This window comes from Homalodisca vitripennis, chromosome 1 (genome assembly GCF_021130785.1).
Source record: "Homalodisca vitripennis isolate AUS2020 chromosome 1, UT_GWSS_2.1, whole genome shotgun sequence".
Lineage (NCBI taxonomy): Eukaryota > Metazoa > Arthropoda > Insecta > Hemiptera > Cicadellidae > Homalodisca > Homalodisca vitripennis.
In genome coordinates, this window is record NC_060207.1 from 75137351 (window position 1) to 75160663 (window position 23313).

Sequence of the window (23313 nt, forward strand, 5' to 3'; positions counted from 1 at the left end):
TGACCTCTGTCTGAGGATGGGGAGGGGTTTGCGATAAGACAATTCCTGTTTTATATTGACGAAATATTGTTCTACGTTAATCTAGTAATCAGTAGAAGCAAAATGTCAAATAACGATTCATGTCTGGGTGGGGTCGGTATAATTCCAAAGTACCGTGTTCATTATTAGTGATAAATAACATGTCTCGTAACATTGACGATCCTGAGTACAGTGACTTTATAATTTTAAAATTTTTACTTTTTTATACTTACCATAATTATAAAAAGTAAAAATAAAAATGAACTTTACACATTTAAATTTTTTTTTTTTATATATATATTGTGCCGTTTGCTGGAAGTCGTGAAAAGATATACTGACGTTATAAGGGTTAAAATTAGGGTTCCTGTTCCAGACAAATGGTTTCGAACTAAAAATCTGTAAAACATTAAACAAGAATCTTCATTGTTAACCAAATTAACCCTTAAAACATGGTGTGTGGTTATGTTCATACCATAAAAAATCTCACAAATTGCAGCATACTGAAATATCTGTATTGTCTTTTTTTTACTGTATTGTGCATATTACAAGTCACCAATGTGTAGAAATGCTTAAATGAATTGGTTTACAACCATCAGGGAACAAACTGGAATGTGCAAAGAACCAAAAGTAAATCAATAACTAGTGTTATAAAAAAATCATCTCATAATACATGGTACAACATGCGGATGTAGTAGTTTTTTTCATAAAGTAATGAAAAATAATTATTTCTTCTTCCAAGACACAGAAAATAAATTAAACTTTGGCAAAAGAATAATATCTCTAAATGGTCACCAGTCGTATCCAAGCCAAATTTATTTTAGCTCTTTAAGGGTTAATTGACACAGTTAACAAGGCTCCTAATAATAGCTTTCTAAACAGCACTGCTTACATGTTCAGAGATTAGGAATCAATCAGAAGATTAAGCAAGATCTTGCACAATATATAAGGGTGTATGATATATATGTAATTAAAAGAATGTTGTTTTAAAAGAAATTATTTTTTATAGCTCATATCCAAAACATTTTGCATTTTCTATATTTAAAAATTAACTATGCAAAATGAAACAAACTCAGAATCTGTTTTATTCTTCTACTTCACACCATTAAATCAATATAAATTCCACATTCTATTTGAATTAAAAACATAGTAAGGATGAAAATTTTGATTTGTACATTAAAATATAATTCAAGTTAAACATTCAATGAGTTCAATGTAGTTAAACCTATTTTTATTATTTTGTGTTCCTTGGAAGATGAACATCTGAGTTGCATCAGGCACACTGCTGTTACGGCTTTGCATTAAATGTCATTACTTTTTCTGAAATTAATATCTGGAAATGAATTACTGTATCAAATCATTTGCCAGTATTAAGTGTATATATCTGTCTAGGCGGGATGGATATTGGCGTATTTAATGATTGCTTGATGGTAGAGGAGTTGGCCAAAGGCTGTACCGGAATCACCCTAGCTATTCACGGTACAAATTTGGGAGTAAGTATTTACGGCAGCAGAAAAATGAGAGGGTCAAGTTGTATGTCCTGCTTTGGTGTAACATCTGACAGTTGGGGGAAAATTATTAATGGAACATATATTTTTTATCTTACGTAGTGTTCTAATGTTGTCCTCTTTATTATATTGCTAAATAGCATGGTTCTGTCACTTTGTAGGTCACACTGTAATGAAATCGTTGTGTCAGCAGGATACATTCCAGTTTGGAGTACATAATGAATTCATCCTTTAAATCATCCCTTAACTTCATTAGCTGATTGTAGGCATCTTGTTGTGGTGCAATAGTGCTGCAAATCACATGCAATAGTTTTTGAGATATGGTGTAAGTAGGCAGACACTTCCAGTCACTCGAGATAGTGGCCTCGCTTACATTCAGCTAAATAATATTTTGTTGCAAGTATTAATACTGTAAGGATAACGTTAAACCTCAAAACACTTTGGTTTTAGAATCATTGGAGATATTCCATTTTAAAGATATTATTCAAACACATCCAAACGCTTTTAGATATATTTTGTATACAAAATTAGCCTGTTAATTGCAATTACCCTCATGGTACTATAAAGAAATGTTCCACATCACTTCACTAAACATGACCCCTTGAGTCCTAAACCACTTCCCGTTCCAATGTTTATTTATATAAATATATGGTATATAACATAGCATGGAAATGATAACTGCCCCAGTAAAAGTCCAGACAAGTTAAAACTTGGTACACATATTGATCTTATAAATATCTCAGCTAAGTTCGTTGCCCAGTATGATACTCCATTTTGTTCCAATATAGCAATCATTTAAACTTTTACAACATCACAACTCTATGTAAATTAATGTAATTTCACTAAAGGCAACTCTAGCACCCACCAGTTCTGCCACTTGAATCATTTTTATTACACTAGCCTTGTTTCAAATTATTTCAGTTTGTTATCTTTCAGGTTATGGAAAATCAATAAGTATTTGACTGTTTTCTCATACTTTCAATGCTATAAAAAGAGACTAACTTATCCAACACTGTGGATTCAGATTCATTTTCTAAATGAGTTTTCATAGGAATAAAAGTCCAGAAGATGCTTTTACTGCATACATAATAAAGTTAATTGTGCCACATAAAGTAAGAGTCTGATTCTGTCTTTTCCTCTCATCCCATCCCTACCTCCTCACATGCTATTGCTGCAGTAACACTTGTGTGTGGTTGTAGGTGGCATGGGGATGGGTGTGTTTGATGGGTGCCTGGTGGCAGAACAACTCGCTTACGGCTGCACTGGCATCATGACGGCTCTAGAAGCCAGTGGTCTTGGAGTAAGTTGTTTATTGTTTATCAAACTATTGAAAACAGTAACAACATTTAATAATTCATAATAAAGCTACTCTTAAAAATACAAAATATGGTTATTGGTAGAGTAGAGCTCCATTAATCTAAAACTGGTCAACCGAACACCTTCAATTACAAAATCATTGATAGTTTAATTTTGAATTTGAAGTTAGGAATATTTTGTAGTTCAAGTTCTTAGACAGATCCTACATTATCAACAAACATGCTGAGGTGGTGTGTCATAAAAAATATTCCCTAATATTGTTTAAAAATTAGATCAGTAATGTAGGTTTGAGTTAAAGTTCAATATTACTGTAACACTTGGGAGACTTGTAATTATTAATAGCAGGAATTGGACTCATGTCTGACCTGGAATAGTGAAATTGATTCAAAACTTGGTTAGGTAATTTTACTACAGGACCTAAACACTTCATCTGGTCTCTCAACTTCATTTCTCTCCTCAATTACTATTCATAAATAATTCCAAAAATGTTGGAATTTCCAAACTTGAATTTGTATTATCAGTAAAAATCATTCATATTGTATTGTAACTATACCTAAAGATATTTTCCTTGTAAAAATACAATATAATTGTAATGTACTGTCTATTGGCTTATACTCTCAACTGAAATTTTTTATTGTTTTATTCAATCTGAGAATGTATGTCTGGGAAGGGTTTGATTTCCAGCAGTTTGGATAAGTGGAATTATACTATAGTTCTTTTGTGTGTGAATTGAGTACAAACTTTTTACATCTGCATGTTAAGATATTTCAAAGTGTATTTATCATTAACATATCAAGTGCAAAATGTTTGGTATTGCATGCATTTATCTACTTCAATATCAATTTATCCTTTCAAACTAAACCCTTCCAAAATAATTAATACATATTAATTTTTAATGTTGTATTTTTTCAGATACTATATTCTGAAAATTTTAATTCTGATAAAATGGTCAGATTGTTGTCTGCATAAGTGAGTGTATCACTCCAGACGCCATGACACCAACTTTAGTGATCATAGAGAGATTTCACACTTAGAGTGATAGAACTAATGATACTTGTTTTCTATATTAGTAGTTGGCAAGTATTGGCTAACAGCAGTAGGCTGTGTTTATTATAGAGCTTTGTAAAGTTTTAATCCATTGATGAACTCGTAGGTTAACCACAGTATTTTCTGGGAATGCACTAGTAAACAATAGGCAAACAAAATATTATCACTTTTTGGATTTGGTAACAAAAAGCTGGTAATTGTACAATTTTCTTCCTACAACATATTTTCCAATAAGAAGAGCTCCTCCTTTAATTCTGTAGTATAGTTTTAGTGTAATTTGTATGTAGCTAAAGCTTTACAATAATAAATAAAAATAATATAATTTTTCAACATATATGTATTTATTATAGAAGAATACAAGATTAAATTTTCTTACCATACACTGTTTTAATACATTCCATAGAAAAAAGAACTCATCTCTGTTTTAGGAGTCTCAGAGGCAAATAAATGGTTTTTACTAAAATGTCTATCCATACAGTATTTTGTGTGTGTCAGAATTTGCCATTTATTCAGATAGAATGTCCTTAAAAGTTGGTGTAGTTGTTAAATAACAGGAACTTATGATTTTTGTTATTAAAACATTTTTTTTCCAAGAAAAATAATGATTTCTGTTGAATTTTAATTTATAGCCCATTAGATGCTTAAGATATGATACAATCTGCATCTTACTTAAAATTATCGTACTTGTGATTTGAATTTAGTTTTGGTAGCTATACAACTGAAACCAAAGAAGAGACTATACATAATTATCATCTATTTTGATAACATTATAAATTTATTTGTAATCTATACCTCCAGGCAACCTTTTCATTTTTTATCAGTGTCTTAATGAATTTGAGAACATTGTTAAATTGATCACTAAATTAAAAATATTAGTAATAATAAATATACCACCTGTAAATAAGTTAAGATTTATTTTAGGTACACAAATCGATGCTTAATTATTTATTCTATGTGAATTAATTTATATATTTTCGGTTTCAGCAAACACCAGTATTAGTTGCTGGCAGTGAAGCTCAACAAAAGAAATACCTTGGCCGCCTCATAGAGGAGCCTTTACTGGCTGTAAGTAGTTATTTTAGCCAGCATTGTCTAACGTGTTCACTGACATTACATTATTCTTAAAATTGTATTATTGTCCTCAGTAGTAAGTAGTCCATTTATGTGTATAATTTAATTTTGCCATTTTGTGATTTATCTCTATTATTCCAGATAAAAAATTGGATTAAAAAATTTACATTTAATACTGATTTAGAATAAATTTAAAATTATGAATCTAATTAAGATATAAAAGTCATAGATTTTAGAAAGTGTCACAGTTACATAACTGCTTACTTAGAGTGAATAATTATTTATAATGAAAAACTATCAAAGTTTTTAAATTCAAAGCTATTTCAATTTTTATTTGTTGTGGTAGGTGCTGTTTTTAAATGTATAGTTTGTAAAATTATTGGTTTTAGTAATTGTAGTAAACTGTGTTTCAACTTCATTGTATTTGTGAAGACAGATACCAATTTGCATGATTTTAACTCATGCTTACATATTTTACACATTCTCTTTTGCAGGCATATTGTGTAACTGAACCAGGAGCAGGGTCTGATGTGAATGGAGTCAAAACTAGAGCTGTCAAGAAAGGAGATGAGTACATTGTCAATGGACAGAAAATGTGGATCACCAATGGTGGAGTTGCCAACTGGTAACTATTACAATATACTGGTCATGATTTCTCATTTTATTTCTGTAAAGCTATAAACATAAACATATAGTATTACCAATGTTGTGATCAGATAGTTAATTAACATGCTTAAACCTCGTATCAAAGCCACAATATAACAATATTTAAAGAACATTTAAAGACAATTTTTTTATATAACGTCTTAACAGGAATCTCACATAACAAGTTTGAAAAGTTTGATTGATTTCCTTACCAAAATCTTATAGCTATCATACCAAAAACTCATAGTTATCATAGTGTGTCTTCAATACTTAAACTTTTCTATAGAAATTTTGCTACATGTGTATATCTTAAAAGTCATATTTACATTACTAGGTTTTAAAAGAAGTTCATTGTCTATTTTGCATATTCTTATAAAAAATAGGAATAAAAGCGTTGTGTGTGATGTGTTCAGGTACTTTCTGCTGGCTCGCACTGACCCAGATCCCAAGTGCCCGGCGAGCAAGGCGTTCACCGGCTTCATTGTGGACCGTGAAACTCCTGGCGTTACTCCTGGCAGGAAGGTACAGCCATGTATCAATTTATTCTTTCCAAAAAAGTAAATCTTTGAGTATTTGTTTCAAATTTTAATACTTATATTTTTATATTTTAGTAAGGCAAAAAAAGGTATGACTACAAACTCACAAACCAGAGCCAATGACATTCATAGAACTTGTGCTTAAAATTGCATTAAGGCCAACAATGCATTTTTCAGTTGAAGAAAATTACATAATATTTTTTGAGTATTGATGAAATAGTTATGTAATTGTTTATATGATCCCAAATTCTGCATTACAGTACTGTTTTGTGCTGAGTATTATGAGTTTGTAATATTTGTAATCCGACCTTATTATAAATTTATATGATACTTTTAATGTATCGAAATTAAATAAAAAAGTATTATACTAATATTATTTTATACAAACGTCTGAATGAATACTATTTTGCTTTAGCCTTTTAGTGAAATTGATAAATTATAAACAACACTTACGGTTTGAGAACAAAACAAAATTGCTAGGATGCTAAGTAGCATAATTTAATTATTGATATGTATACTTTCTACAAATCATGTTATTTGTGAAAAACAAATTTTTCAAAAATATATAGAATAACTACATACATAAAATAAAATAAAATTGAACAAAATAACTTTTCTACAGAGGTTTTGGATTTGTCTACTGATATGAAATGGCTAATAAGTAAGATATTTAAAATACTAAAAAACCTTCCTTTCAAGTTTTAAGAAATAAATAAATGATGATATAAGAAGGTTTTCCTAATACATTTCAGACATGAGCCTATATTAGTATGATTCATATATTAAAAATAATGTATAATATTTGACGTAAATCTTTGAAATTTACACTCAGTTTAGTTTTTATGTTCTTTTAAAGAAAATATTATTGTTACAAATAATACTTTGGACTTACATTTTGATTTTACTGCATCAAAATATGTTATATTTAATTAGTTCAGTTATCAATCTGATTTAACAATAATAGTGGTTTACAAAAACTGTTAAAAGTAATAATTGAAAAATTTGAAAGGCACCAAAATGCTGAGTTGAAATGGTTAACACAATTTTATAAATAATAACTTTCTAACAGGAAATTAACATGGGTCAGCGAGCCTCTGACACCAGAGGAATAACTTTTGAAGATGTCCGAATTCCCAAAGAAAATGTTCTAGGAGCTGAAGGCCAAGGCTTCAAGATTGCCATGGCAACATTTGACAAAACCCGGCCACCAGTAAGTTGTTACTGTTATCTTTCTTTATCAACTTTAGACTTTAACTTTTGTTTTGAGTGAGTGGGCTGCGGAAGATTTTTTATCAGTAAAACAGTTTGAGTAATTTCCTACTTGGCAACATGTTATCTACATGTGTCCATAGTACAATGTACAGTTGACTTCACCCTTCATGGTCAGTTGATCCAATGATCAATCCCAATGTTTACAACTTTGTTATGTAATATGACTAAAAAAGCTATGTTTGATCCAGATGTCGCGATTACACTTTTTATTGTATTTGTTCAATCTTGAATTTTAAAACTACTTGTGTAATCCTATAGCAAATTGTATAAACATATTCATGGTAACCATCCATCAACTGGCCGTTGGAAACTTGTTTAGAAGTGAATGAAGTTCTGTATATCAGATAAAAGAAAATAAGAATATTTTTACATGTGCCTGTTAATATATTGTTCTTAATTCTCAATGGTTTTAGTTTTACTTGACTGAAAATGCTCATAAAGTTGAACAAAATTTGGGTGGGATTTGACCATTTTAATTATGTCCTGATTGCTATAAATCTGAAATTTATAAATAGAATTTTACCACATGATGAAGATTTAAAAAATGTTAATTCAAGATTAGCCTTAGTTTGTGGATTACAGTTTTTATTTTTATTCAAAATTATTATTAATCATATGGCATTCAAAATGAAATTTAATTCAATGCTATCTAACCAAATGTGTTCATAAAAAGTATTATTGTATTAATTAAGGTTAATTATTGTATTAAATTAAGTTATTTTTAATGCCTCAAAAGTAGTTTCATTAACATTAACCAGTGAATAGTCAGTAATGTAATACTTTAATCTACAAGTTACAATTGCAAAATATAATCATACTTACATTCCTAAGCTCCATTACATTTTATATGAATAGACATCAGTTTGAATTTCTTATTATTAAAATACTTTTATTTGGAGTTTTATCTAAACTTATTGAATTTAATAACTACTGTACAATCTAAATGAATGTTTGTTTTTGTAATTTTCACTAAAGAATAAAATCCATGCCTCACAAACCTGTTTATGAATTAAATGTTTGTTTGTAGAACAAATTGTAAAATATGATGTATTGGCTGAGAGTTAGCACAGTCTAATTGAAAGGCTGAGAAATTTTCATTTCTTTGTGTCTGTCCGAACAATATCTCGACCCTGCTTATCCGCAACAAATTGACATAGATTTGAAATTTTGCATGAAGCTTGCATTTGTATACAGACAACATCGAGTTCGATGATGGTACATTTTGATGTGTGTTATGAATATTTCTACATTGTCTTGTAGATAATCCTATTGGCAACAACAAAATTATAAAATAAATAAATATTCAAACAAACAGAATACAATCATACGGCAGTTTAATGTGTGTCATTTTAACACATGTAGCCTATCTGAACGATATCTCAAGAATGATTTAATCTGTAGACTTTAAATTTTGCATGAAACTTTATTTCTATATAGACAAGAATGAGTTTATGATGGTACATGTCTATCTATCCATAGGATTTTGGCTGAGCATCATTGAATATTGAACCTATGAATAGTTATAGGTCACTTGGCACGCAGGCACTAGTTTTCTTTTGTCTGCCGGAGGAATATAAAAATCTCTTTCCTATATGACTGATTGCCTGTCCACATTACATCCCAAGAATGAAATGTGCTATAGACTTGAAATTCTGCATGCAACCTCAGTGAAACCTGTTACATGATACGTTACGTGGCATACTTCCACCTTGTTTATTAAATATCAGATTTCAACCACTGTTTATACAGAATGTGGAAAGTATAACATGGGATTTCCTATAGGCAGTTTATGAAAGAATGTATTCTTTATAAAGTCACTACTATCATTTTTTACTTTGTTAAATATTTTAATAGCATAAAATGACAAAGTGTGCTTTAACTGTTATTTTCTTTGATTGAAGAATTGAGTGTTCAGTAGTATGTTTTTAATAATTAAATTGAGTAAAATTTGTTTTCATAAATATTTAGTTTAAGAATTGAATGTAATGTGTAGGTGGCAGCTGGGGCTGTAGGCTTGGCCCAGAGAGCGTTGGACGAGGCCCTCAAGTATTCCCTGGAGAGGAAAGCGTTTGGTATTCCCATCGCAGGACATCAGGTCTGTATCTGAGGCCTTTCCAAGTGTCTGTATTCATTAAACTTGACCATTTCTGATGGACAGAATCTAACTTATAATTAGCCATCACCTAAGTGGTTTAAAACTCACGTTAAACTGTAGGTGATCACTGCCCTAGTACATTAGCTAATGATGCCCATAAAGGAACTGTCAAACTTAACCCTTAAAGCGCCGTAAGCGCATATGCGCGCGAGGATCGACTTTGCTCTGAACGCCGTAAGCGCGTAGACGCGCAATATACTTGTTTTTACTATTTTGCACTGTTAGTTCAGAGTTTGTCCGTTAGACTGTGAGGGGTGTATGTTACAATAGTGTAGCGGGGCTGTGCCACATCACGTGACAATCTTTGTGTTTAACGATCGATACTGAACCGGTTTTTTGTTGAACAGCTGGCAGTTTGGTAGTATTGCTCAACGCCGCAAGCGCATTTATGCGTACGTCACTGCCTCGCCGCGCGCCGGGCAGCTCTTGTGTTCTCTTCATATCCTGTTGAAGCAGTGCGAATAGTTGATCGGTAAACTACTGTGTAGTTTTATGTGTTATATGATCATCTTTTTATGAAAGTTATATATTTATAAACTTTTGAAATAAACAGTTTCTTGAATGGCGATAAAAGTCTTTTTTCCTCGTAGAAATATTTTTACTCCTTATATTTATAATTATGTATTTTAGCTCTTGTTCCGAAATTCTACATTTATGTTTATTTTTTTTATTTAGACTTGTTTTTACTCCAATAAATGTTACAATATTTTATTTACTTCTATAAACATCTGAAAACCATTTTGTAATTATTATAAAAATAACACCCGTTAGAGGACTAAGAATTTGGAAAATATTTGGTTTTCAAATTTTTTGCATGTAAATTTAATTTTTTATTATAACTTTGTATTAAATATGTAATATACTTATTTTCTAGTTCTATTCTAGTACATATAAGCACGCAATGTCATCATTGATATACATAATAATAAAAGGAAACAGTAAGCATTGGGTAAAATTTATAAAGGAGCTGGAACGCTACATAGTAAATCATGTGTAAATCACGCAATAAATATGATAAAAGATATTTTTTTTGCTGTTTCTGTTTTATTTTGTTACCTAAAAAAAGAAATTAAAATTAGCGTTGAGAAAATCTAATTTTAATTTTTTATAATAAATGAGCGCTAATCCAGAGTTTAGCTGAAACTGTTTGGCGCTTTAAGAGTTAAAGTAGTAACAAGACTATACAGGTCCTGGTGTACCCTACACGTAATTGATCTCACACAAGGAGTTAGAATTTGATTTCCTTCTCAAAAAAAAAACAAAAGTAAGTTATGAAATGCTGGATTTGACGCCATACAAACAAAATCTTTAGAATATGGATACTTATTGTTTGTATTTGTACAATATATAAATTTAAAATAATATTACTTTACCAATACATAATTTTGTTTATAATGTTGATCTCTGTAAATTTACCATATTTGGTAACAATTTGTTAAATTAAAATTATTAAAAAAGTTGTTGAACTGAATCTTAGTTTTCATTAGTAGTAAAGGTTTCCCTTCTGAAAAAAACTTGTTCACTTCCACAAATATAACCACTATTATAAAAAAACGATAAGACGATAAATATTTGAAACTAATGGAAAAACATTTTGAAACAAAATACTTCTAATTAGATGTGGGCCAATACAAAATAAAGTAAATAACGATACAAAAATATTGGTTGCCATTCCAAATTCATTACCAATTCCTGTAAGTAATAAAAATAGTTTTTAAGTAAGAGTATAACTGGTTTCGTTTTCATGTAAGAAAAATACGTATGTGTGCAACAGTATAAGCCAACGGAAAACAAAGGCAAATATAAAAAAATGATTGTTGCCTGACACTAAAAGATCACATCGTACAATAGTTTAGTTTTTAGTAATTTAATTTGGCTGTCACGAGTGTGCTACTATTGGCTGTGAACTGAGTTGAATGTCAGTGGTAAATTCATATTTTGACCAGGATCGTTTCTGTAAAAATGTACAGTACCTCCAAACAATAACTGACTATAACTGGGTGTTTTAAAAGGAGTACAAACATTGGACAATATAACTACAGTAAAAACAATAAGGATACATTTGCTTAAACTCAACAACAGATGCATAATCCATCATATTTCACTTTGATTAAACAGATGACATTTCCAAATAAAATATGTTTGTTGGTAAATCTATTTGGTAATAAAACCCATTAACTATTGGAATTGTTATCAGAGATAAGATACATTATTCTTCTCTCTTGTAATAAGAGCAGTATTGATCCTATGAATGGGGCTGAGACTGAGACTGGAAACAACTGCAACATAAATGACTACCAGTGATATGATATTTTACTGGAATGTGGATTTCTAAAGATTGTTCTTCTTTTGCTGGTGTTCGGGGACTGTGTTTTAAATACTTCATTTATGATATAATGAACACATATAAATACAATATTATGACTTTCCTGAAATCCATTTAATCATTCCTGTCAATTTTAGTCATTATTTTGGTAACGAATAATGTCTTAAAATGTTGTTATTGGTATTAAGTAAAAAGAGCCGTGATATCAAGAATCGTTGAATCTACCTCAACACCGCGAAGTATTGCTGTATTGAGTATCGGAATCAATCTACCCCTACTTTTACTGATTGCAAGCATTGGTAGAACAAAGGAAAACTGTACAATGAGGGAAAGGAGAGTAAAATAAACAATACTACTGGTAGACTTATTCAGCAGCTAACCACTGGTGTATGCTGTTTGATGTCCTGACACTAAATTACTGTATCTCGTCACTTCAAACATGTTGATCACCAAGTCTAGTCCTAGGCCTAAATAACATATGACAGACTCGCTCCTTATTTTTTCTTGGATATAAAGTTGCATTGCCCCATCCTCTTGCATTTCTTCCTCAATAAAATATTCATCCTCCGATTCTGATAATACATGTAGGCAGGGGTGCCCATCCCCCCCAAAGGCTATGGCGCATTCCCCCCAAAAAATTTACCATTCATGGGGGTGTATAAATTATACAGTATAATTATTGTCAAATTTTTAAATAAAATGTATAAACAACACATATGCCATACAAAATAATAAATCAATGTACAGTACTATAATTAAATTTAAAATGGCTAGAGGTGTTTCAAAAAGGTAACTAACTTGATGAACTTAACCCTTGATTACCCTTGATGGCCTTTTGTAAAGCAGCATTTTTTTCCTGTTCTCACTTGAAATGCCAAATTTGTCTATGATCTCACTGTTTGGAATTGATTGTAAAATATCCTTTTCGGATGCCCAAACCAACATATCAGACAACCAGGTATCACCCATACTGCTTCTCAATCTATTTTTAACGATTTTAAGTTTGCTCATTGCTCTTTCAGCTGAGCAACTTGTTGCTGGCAGGGCGAGAATTATCTGATACAATGATGTCAAATATGGAAACCCAGATATTTTCAATAAACAGCGATAGGGTCTTATAAAGCCCTTCTTGATCCATTGATCAAGATATCGTTGCTTTGCAATTGTACTTGTACAATCCAATGCTTCATCAGAAGAATCTTGTGTTTCAACTTCAACTTCTTCATTGGTTAGTATTTACCATCTTTTGACAGGTCAATATTTTGATAGCTGCCTTTGTATAACTGGCTGAAAACATCAAACTCCTCACAAAGTTTCTCGGTATCCAATAAGTAAACCACACAGACAATGTCTGGGTTTAGGCTGTCGTCCTTAGTGTTTTAGCAGCTTTTCGTGAGAAAAATGAGTCATTTGCTGCACAAAATTTAATGACCTTTCAGGAAAACGATCATGTAGTTGTGTGATCACGGAATCAAGCACTTTTAAAGAAGACTTCTGTCCTTCAGTTTTGCCATAGGATCTAATATTATTTCATCAATGGCAAGTTCGTCCATGAATCTTTTTCTCTTTCGGATTCATTTGTTTGAAGTTTTCTGGAGATTGTGTTCTTGAGCAAAATGATTAATACTGCCCACCATTTTGTCCCATCCCTCGTCGGTTCTCATAGATTGGAGTTTTAGAAATAGTTTCAGACACCACTGTTGGAATCATTCCATAGTCAATAATTTTAGACTGTAAATAAACAGTCACTGGTGACAGAATTTTTAATACGAGTAGTTCGGCAGCAATGATCATAACTGCAGCAGATTCATAATCAAATAGTGCTTTCAGAAGTCCTTTTGCTGATGTTCTTGAGATTGAGTGTTATCAGATATGTCTTCCAGGGTTTTCTCTTAGGACATCATAGCAAGTTATAACGGTTTTTACGGCATCATTTTTGCTTGACCACCTTGTCGTATTGACTCTTTTCAAACGCTTTTTTCTAGCCTGACATGGACCTTTTTCTAAATTCTCTACGAAAATATGATGGTTTTTATGTCCAGACATGAAATTGTACAGTTCTTGCAGAGTTGAGAACATGTCCCTTATTTGTGGGCACCACAATTCCATTGATTTTTCGACAACTAAGGCAAATGCGAACAACACCAAATGTAGAATGCTTTAGGGCATTCCATGAGGACAAATGATTTGACCCCACTAAATGGACCACGCATGTTTCCCGCACCATCCATGCTCTGCCCAATCATACCAATCTTATCAAATCAAGTCATCTGTAGGATCGATTGTAGAGAATTGAAGTTCGGTCAAAGTAATAGGTTCAGGTATCTTCTCTGTGGGTATGTTTGTCCTCTATATTTTCTAAAACTCCGTCTTCTTCTTCTGGTGTTGACATTTGGCAGGCTAATTTCCATGGAGGACGTTGGAAGTTCAATTTCTTTATCGTGAACAAGTATTAGAGGCGTACATTTAGATCCATCTCCTCTTTGGTGACACTGCAGCTCAACTTCTTCGTCGTTGCGGTCTTGGACAGCTGATGTTCCAGAATGTGGATTGTCTTCTAGCCCAGGCACACCAATCTAAATATAGAGAAATGCCTTCACTGTAAACTTTTATATCAATAATCTGCTAGTCCAAAATTTAGTAAAATCTATAAACCCTTTTTTTCAAGTACAGATTCATTAGAACTGTTTTTGAGTTTATTATCAATAATATGCCACATTCTGCTACACTGAACAGGAGATAAACGAACACACATAAAGCCATATATTTTTAGAGAAACCTCTTTTGTCTCAGGGAACCTCAAAATGGTAATATCATACTAAAGTGGTAAAATATATTATGACAAAATGTTTTTTTTTAGATAGCAACTCCTTTCTACATACAAAGAGTGTTAATAGGGTTGAAGGGACAAAGCAAAAGCTGTAAAACGTAAAGTAAAAACGATCTTGATATTTTAATTACAAAAACTCTATAGACCAATAGGCTTATACATTATTAAACTAAATTGTATTTGAATTTTTATTTCATTAGATGCTTTTGTTTATAACGTATTGGACCAATACTACTTTAATATTTTGGCTGATAGTATGTTTTGTTAATGTAAAATGCTAATATTTACATATATTTAGCTTGTCACCATATCAGGCAGGCCTCATCTCATCAATACAGTATAATATTTACTTGCATTTTGAAGTTTTTTATCATTTGTTAGTCTTCTTTTATAAGCTTTGTCCTTTTCTATGGTCTTTAATGCCTTAATTAATTGTTACTTAGAAAGGTTTTTAATGTTTTGAAAGCTTTACGAGTGAGTCATTAATAGAGTATAGCCTATATGTGTTTACTCCCCTGCTTATAAAATTGAACAAACTAAGATATGGACATTTTGTTACTGTAATATTGCGGTACCTTTCAATAGCCGATGATTGCGCAGAAGTTGATGGTTGAAGTTCGTCGTCCATAGTTTAAAGTAGAACGTTCTCCACGTCCCTTGTAGGGTATCCAAGGTCCATCACCTTCTTTTCTCCTCTGTTATTTTATATCAATATTGTTTTCGAACTTATAGAGGTGTTTCTTTTTACAGTGTTCTAGCACTTGTTATGGCGGTGCACCGATTGCACATTAGTTCCAAACACTTATATTTGAATGCCTTTTTTAATTTACGAGGCATTATTTAATTCTATAAAACAAAAAGTTATGATTAGCACAGAAATACAGTAGCTACTTTACTAAACTCGTATAACAAAACGAAACAGAAAACGCACACACGACATTTAAGTGGTCACTACGTTCGTAAAGACACTAATTATTGTGTTGTGTTGAGGTTATGTTTACACACTACACACTACTCACTACACTTGAAGACAATGCGTGACTGACTGAGCACTGGACGGCGCGGAAGGGATGAGGTAAGGGATGAGGTGCGTGGACTTCCCCTTGACAATGACCTTGGCAAGGCGGGTGGGGGTCTGTTGGTCTAAAAATAGAACTACTGCATTCGCCTCGTTTGAATTGCAAAGTTTAATTTGCTTTTATTTTTTTTTTTTTTGCCTCTCACGGCTTTTATTAGTTAAAACTACTGCAAACTTGTACATTTTTTTAACTTTCTAAATAACGTATCCGAAACCCGCTTATTAAAGTTCCCCCCCAAAATTTTCATTCCCCCCCAATATTGTTTAAATGGCGCAACTTGCGCCATTGCTGCTCCCCCCGTGGGCGGCCCTGCATGTAGGGAGTTGTAAACTTTCACTTAAATATATCAAAATAATAAGGTTTCAATGTTTCCATTTTCAGTAGAAACTAACACAGTTTATTACCACACCATATTATGTGTACTTATTTAGTTAAACTCTGCAGAAATATAACAAATAATCATACAATAAAATAGGAGGTTAATTTGATGATCAGCAAAATTATAGTAAACAACCAACAATGCAAAAACCAAGTACCAAGACATACTAACCATGAGTCATATTTTTGTTTTAATTTCAAAAATTAAATAAATTGTTTTTATTTGATGTAATCAGATGACTTCGTATAATCATCAGAACTTAGAATAAGAAAGCACTGTAAAGAAAGAACTGCATTGTATCTTTAACCCAGGAAAGTAATTTTGTAACTGGATTAACAAGAAAAGATTAATTTAAAAATTAATGTAATAATATACATATATTTATTAAATATAAATTTACTATCGAATGCAAATTAAAAAACTAAAGTAGTTAAACCCAGCAAGTTTTTAATAAAAAGTAAACATTCAAAAGCTAAATATACAACACTAGGGTTGAAACAATTTACTAATGAAATTCTGTAAAATTTTTAGTGTGAATGTTTTAAGTACTTATTTATAATAAAATTAACAAAGTTAAATATGATCAGACACCATATAAGAGTGTAGTTTGATTCACTAATATAGGTAGTATTGATGTGGAACAGTTAAATAATAGCAAACACTCACATGACTTAACTCTTTATACTGAAATAAGTCATATTGAATGTGTTAATGACATACTCATTAAATAGAACACTTTCAATTTTTTTAAGAACTGTATCTTGGATCAAATCGTTATTAAAGGATATTCATGTGTAGAAAAATGTTAAATCAAAGTGGGAGCAACTAAAAATGGGGTTCCACAAGGTACAATTATGGGACCTTTCTTTACATAAATGCTCTTCCTGCAAACCTATTGAACAGTCAAATACTTTATGCAGATGATACAACTGCAGTTAATATCTAAGAATGAGGATGAATAGAAGGCTAAAATCGGCGAAAACAAAACAATTAGGGTAATGGTTTAAAGCAAATGGACCAAAACTAAACCAAGAAAAAATACAATTGGTAAAATTTTATACTCCTCAATCAAGAAATCGTTCTTTTGGTGATTTAGGATTTTAAGATTTTCTGTTAGTAAAAACACTGGATATTTTAAGAAGAAAATAACTATTTTAAACTCATAATATTTTTTAATGCTTATTTGTATTCAATTATTCAGTATGATATTAAGTTCCAGGGGATTTTAACAGATACAGATAATATTTTAAAATTTCGAATAATTTTTTATAATGACATTTTTATTTTGGTGGAAGTCTTCTCTTTAGCCTATTATTAGTGATTATAATTTTTTGACTGTACCAAGCATAATAATTTTTAAAACCCTATTAACAGTGCAGCATAGTTATGACAGCCTTTGTAATGAAAACTATATACACGGTCATAATACTAGATATAAAACTAATTTTCAATACCCCAGATATCATCTGAAAGTAGTGGAAAAGACACCATCCTACATGGAGAGGAATGTTTCAATAAATTACCTTTAAGGTTTAGAGAATAAATATATGATGATTCATTCAGGGATAACATTAAGGATATAGTACTTTAAAAACATACTATAATGTAAGTGAGTTAATAATGAAGTGAGTTTCTTTTTAATTTTAAGCATTGTATTACCCTGTTTTGTAATGTTGATTTTTATATTTTAAGTAGGACCGTATGTTTTTTGTTCTGACATATTTGTTTTTCATTGTAAAGTCAATTAATACCCCATTTTGGTGTATGCTTTTTATTGTTGTATTGAGCGTTTTGTTGTATTGTATGTCTGGTCGATTGGAAATGTTACTTACTCATACAAGAATAGTATAGCCTATTATTGACAATGTCATCTGTTTTATAGCTGTGCTATTATGTGAAACATTTGTGACAATAAAGATTTATTTATGGAAGTAGAAGTTGGTGTAACAATGTGCTGTGAAGTCTCTCTGGCTATACAGGCTGTTGCGTTCATGTTGGCTGACATGGCTGTGGGTGTGGAGACCGCACGCATGGCATGGTGGCGCAGTGCCTGGGAGACAGACCAGGGTCGTCGCAACACCTACTTCGCCTCCATTGCCAAGTGTTTGGCAGCTGATGTGGCGAACAAATGCGCCACAGATGCTGTTCAGGTATTTTAGTGCAGAATCTCATAAATTGTTTTACTGTACATTACTATCAAAACTCTGGACCTCAATTATACAGATTTGTTCCAATTGAAACAATTGCCCCTATCTGTAATTTTCAAATTTATCATATTTAAGCATAATGAGTTTGAGTTGTATAAATATATTTTGATTTGTCTGTATCATTTTCTACCATAAATACTTAAAAGTCTGGAGAGGTAAAACTTATAATCTAAACTGACCATGACACGTCGTACCCTGGTAGCTAAGAGCAGGTAGAGCTCCGCGAGACGCATTGCAAAAAGTTCTCATCCCAGATCCGGTTGCAAGGATTTTCAAAACAGGCTAATCATCCTCTTCAAGTTGTAGAGGGCTTCGTGACCTTGAGTTGGATTGTTAGTGGCTAGCAGTCGGCCGGCGATCCGCAATATCGATGTTTGTAGAGCTAATTCTGGGTGTGTTGTCAGGATCACATTTCTAGCCCTATGGCCGCTTTCAATAAACTGTCCCTTAACAGAGAACTGTAACTAAAATCAGTGTTGATAATTCATAAGAAAGTGACATTTGATTAATTCTATTTTTTTGTCATAGAATCGATGATATAATACATTTTTTATACTTTCTAAATTTCAATACAATGACTACATCTACCATATTCATATACTGTACAATGTAAAAATATAATCTGTAAATACATAATTAAAAACTTCTAGAAGTTTGTTTAGGTTATTAAACAGTTCATGAAATGAAATATAATCACTAGTCATAGTTACATTAGCTACATATATAACAAATTATAAACATTTATGCTTTAAACACCCATTTTAATACATGTTATGTAAGTGGAGGAATCTAATACAAAAATCCCAATAAACATCGAATACTGTGTTCATTCTACAACATGCGTGTATGATTTCAGTGACCAAACATTTCATATAAATCGAAACAAGTTTCTCTCATTTAATTTTTCCCATACTTGATCATTCTTGAATATTTTCTCTGTCTTTATACCCTTTGGAATTCATATTGCAAACTATAATTTCCCTGGTTTTGTTGCAACTATTCCTCAATAAATAATTTTGGCAATGAATCTTAACAATAGTGAGATTATCATATGGCTTTGCTAGCAATACATTCTGAAAAATACATCGGCAATCAACTTTGCGTATTGGACACCATTAATTTCTTCACTTGCAAGAAACTTTCAATGATTTTTTTTCAAGCTCACCAGTGTCAAGTTGTAACTAGTCAGAATCCACTCTGCCAATCTTTTACTGACACAAATTTGATGCTTTTTGTGTTGTTACTTTCGCTTACAGCCCATTAAAAAAATAACTAAGGCATATTTAATTTACATAAAATTGAAATGTAAACAAAAAATCTATTCACAAATATTAACAACAATAAAACTTCATATATATAAGCAACAATATAAAAATGCACGGGCACAGACACATACTGTTAGACAGAATGAACAGGTAAACTGTAAACTGCTTTGAGGATGAAAACTTTATGTGCACCTGAAACTAGATATGTCGGCCATTGAGCTGCTGGGGTTTAGAAGGGTGAAGTTTTCCCCTGATTGTAAAATCTCAAGGACACTAGGGCGACCATTATCTCTAGTACTATATGGATGCAAATATGTAGTAGCTTGATCATCATAGTTATAAAGGCTTATACCATGATAAATCAGGTTTGGGGGAGAATTATCATAATATATAATAATCATAAATATTAATTATTTTATATTATAAAATTTCAGTAAGTTCAAGTGAAATGTGACGCATATAACTCTGCAGCAGTAAAACCCAATATCCATCCATTGAAGCTGTTAAATATCCCGCCAGCATGGCAGTCAGAAGCTTTATTCACACTCCGCCAGGCAGTGTTAATTTCACATTCTGCCTTGCTTGAACATGCCTTCGCTTTGAGTCCAATTAAACTGTTGTGTATTAACCTTTTGGGATCCATAGGTCCGACATCACTATCTCGGTATTTTCTGTCCAAGATGTGTTGTAACGTGAATATCTAACCAAAAACGTTGTTTGGGCTAATATGATCAATGTAACATCTCTATAAATTTTGTGAAAAAAGTTTCAAATAACCTGTCACAAGTTACCTTCCTCTATAGATTCACTTTTGATATTATTACCTTGCGTAGTTTAAAACCTACGTAGTGTTTATTTTCAGTTGACCAACTTGTTGCGTCTGCTGCTGGTTGGTTAAGCATTTATATGTTTGTGTACATTTGTGTGTTTAATTTGTTTGTTTAGGAATAGCTACAGATTTATTATGATTATTTAGTTGTCAACAAATAAATATATAAAGAGAGTATTGATTTTCAACTGAAATGGCGTTAAAGAGCCCAGGCCGCGATGGTGCAATTGAGGATGCACTGTTTGATTTGATAGTGATGATGATGATAATTATTGATCCTGATTTTACTATTTCTGAGGACTAAAGTTTAGTAACTGTGATTTAGATCAAACAAAGCTGAACAAGAACCTTCAGCTCCAGGCAAGGTTAGGCCTAGGCCTAGGCCCACGCAAACCTGGACTCCATCCTAACTCGTGTTTTGACAAGTATCATACTACAAAACATTACAAAGAGTAGACCTAAGTCTATGCATAATTATTGTGGGGTAATGTGTATATTTCTTAAATAGGTCCAGAAAATAAATTTTCTTTTTTTTTCATGTTTAGTTTTTTTACCATCGTACTGATATAATATTCAGTTTTGAAGTGAAAAGACCAAGTAAATTATGTAGGCCGAACTATGTTTCAAGTAGCCTACTTTGATAAAAAGAGCTAATCCACTTCTACAGTTTACCAATGTAATTAGTACCACATACTGTCATGAGCTAAAATGTGGGTATTTTACTGAATAAAATACATTGTATACATATAGTACAATATTCATTTTGTTCAAATGACATGTTTCCTAAGCTATAAATTATTTAGAACGTGACTAATACATATAATGGGTTCTTCCTTACAGTTTTAACTAAAAAAATAAAGTAGGTAAATAAACCTAATCAAAAATAATTAATACAAATTTTATTTTGCATTACTTAATTTTTACAACAATTGTATGAGGTTCTTCCTTTAAAAAATCAAGTGTCTATTAAAATGTATTAGTTTATAGTGACATGTAAATAAGGAATATTCAAGTATAAGCATATTCACTTAAATTAATTAGACCTGATGAATCAACCCAGTGGGGAACAATTAGACCCCAAAAAGATAACAACATTTTACAAAAAAAATTGTATCTTGTGTATTACTAAATTGTGCAGTGTGATTGCTTGGATTGTCATGAATAAGCTTTAAAAAAATTCTGAAGTTACGTTTTACAAGTGTGCTTTACAGTTATTTACAACATTATTATCAAAACTATGAAAATCAATAACACTTTGTGTTTATGCAACAGATAAAATGATACCTCAACTACAATCAAAAACGATAATTAAAAAGACCTTTTCATATTTATAAACCAAGCTGTGCTGTATTTTCTTAGCGTATACAATGGCATATATTTTTGTAAAATAAACATCCAGTTAATGTTTGTTTGGTTTTAACTCAAGACTTTCATCAAATTGTTATCTTTAAATATGTTTCTTTGGAATGGTCCACAGGCTACAAATTTTTGTTCATTACATTGTTCAAAATGCTAATTTGAAAAAATTCATAAATATATATGTACTAAAATATTACTATACAAACAACATTTGTGCACTTTTGCTAGTTCAGAATGCCGATGAATAAACTGACATTTTAAAAGAATGGGTTTTACACAGACTTTCATCCGAATAAATAAATTGAACCGTTAATTTGACCGAAAATCCTAAAAGTAGTGATTATAGATCATTTATTTCAAAAATACTGCTAAATATGGAAATGGAAGAAATTAAAATGCACTTGGTTTTAAGGTGGAAGATAGCTAGTTTTCACTTAAAGGGAGGAGTGCAAGTAGCCAAGATAGAGAGACCATTTTGGAAGTATTTTTACTTTAAGATGGATTAAACTATTTCAACTGTATTTCTATTTATTTGCAGATTTTTGGAGGCAATGGTTTCAACAGTGAGTACCCAGTAGAAAAATTGATGCGGGATGCCAAAATCTACCAGATCTACGAGGGAACTGCTCAGATTCAGCGCTTGATTATTTCCCGTGCTTTGTTGGATCAGGCAAAAGGAAAATAAAGAAAAGAATTATAGCTCTATCTTGTAAATTCAGTGCCTTAAAAAAAAACTCATAAAATGAATGCTCTCAGATAATTAACTGATTTTCAATACAGGAATGAATGTCATAAGACTGAATAAAATGCTTGCTTCTAGGTGATTTAGGTAAATGGTTCTCGAGTATTTTAATTATTGTGTGTTAATTCTTTATCATTTGTTGAATTTTATTATTTTTTAGATTTTGTAGGTGTCTTGTATTATTATTATTATCATTATTATTATTGATTGTGTTTATTTGTTACATTAATAGTAATATTATATTTAATTGAAAAATATATCATGGGTTTTGTTTTTTCCAAATTCCTATTTAGTGTGTCTTCTTTATTTAACTATATAAATTAGGAGTCTCAGTTGTAAATATATGCACCAGTAATATCAAAATTATGTTGTGTGCATGTGTATTTTCTTGAGACTCCAAACACTTATTCCAGTGCTCTACTACTTTTGGATGTTAGTCTTGGGAGCCTCTTTCAGAATTAACTTCATTTGAACTGTCTATTTTGCGTTATGTGATTCCAGGAGGCATCTTTAAGTGAAGAAGCAACCAAAAATATAAATGCATTTATTTGAGTTAAATTTGTAAATGTAGATTAAAACTCCTAATGAATTAAAGCTGCTTTCAATCCAAACATTTGGAGCTGCAAAAATAATTAAACTTGGAGCTACAAAAATAATTAAACCTATCTGCATAAATGAGCACTGAAAAACACAAGAACCAATATTTATAACATTTTATTTTGTGAGGCCTT

At 31.3% G+C, this 23313-nt stretch overlaps 1 protein-coding gene across 4 annotated transcripts in view; it reads left to right on the plus strand.

Moving 5' to 3' along the window:
• Positions 1-22539, plus strand: part of LOC124364824 (probable medium-chain specific acyl-CoA dehydrogenase, mitochondrial) — a 33556-nt gene extending 11017 nt beyond the window's left edge. For 2 of the 4 annotated variants that reach the window (XM_046820620.1, XM_046820614.1), the window contains exons 5-11: positions 4872-4952; positions 5453-5583; positions 6017-6125; positions 7209-7349; positions 9405-9506; positions 18160-18330; positions 22379-22539. In XM_046820620.1, the coding sequence (XP_046676576.1) occupies positions 4872-4952; positions 5453-5583; positions 6017-6125; positions 7209-7349; positions 9405-9506; positions 18160-18330; positions 22379-22525 (882 nt within the window). In that variant the 3' untranslated portion in view covers positions 22526-22539. Of the gene's footprint in view, positions 1-1407; positions 1509-2722; positions 2824-4871; positions 4953-5452; positions 5584-6016; positions 6126-7208; positions 7350-9404; positions 9507-18159; positions 18331-22378 lie in introns of all 4 variants that reach the window. The other 2 variants (XM_046820608.1, XM_046820602.1) reach the window with 2 other exon arrangements.
• The last annotated feature ends 774 nt before the right edge of the window (positions 22540-23313 follow it).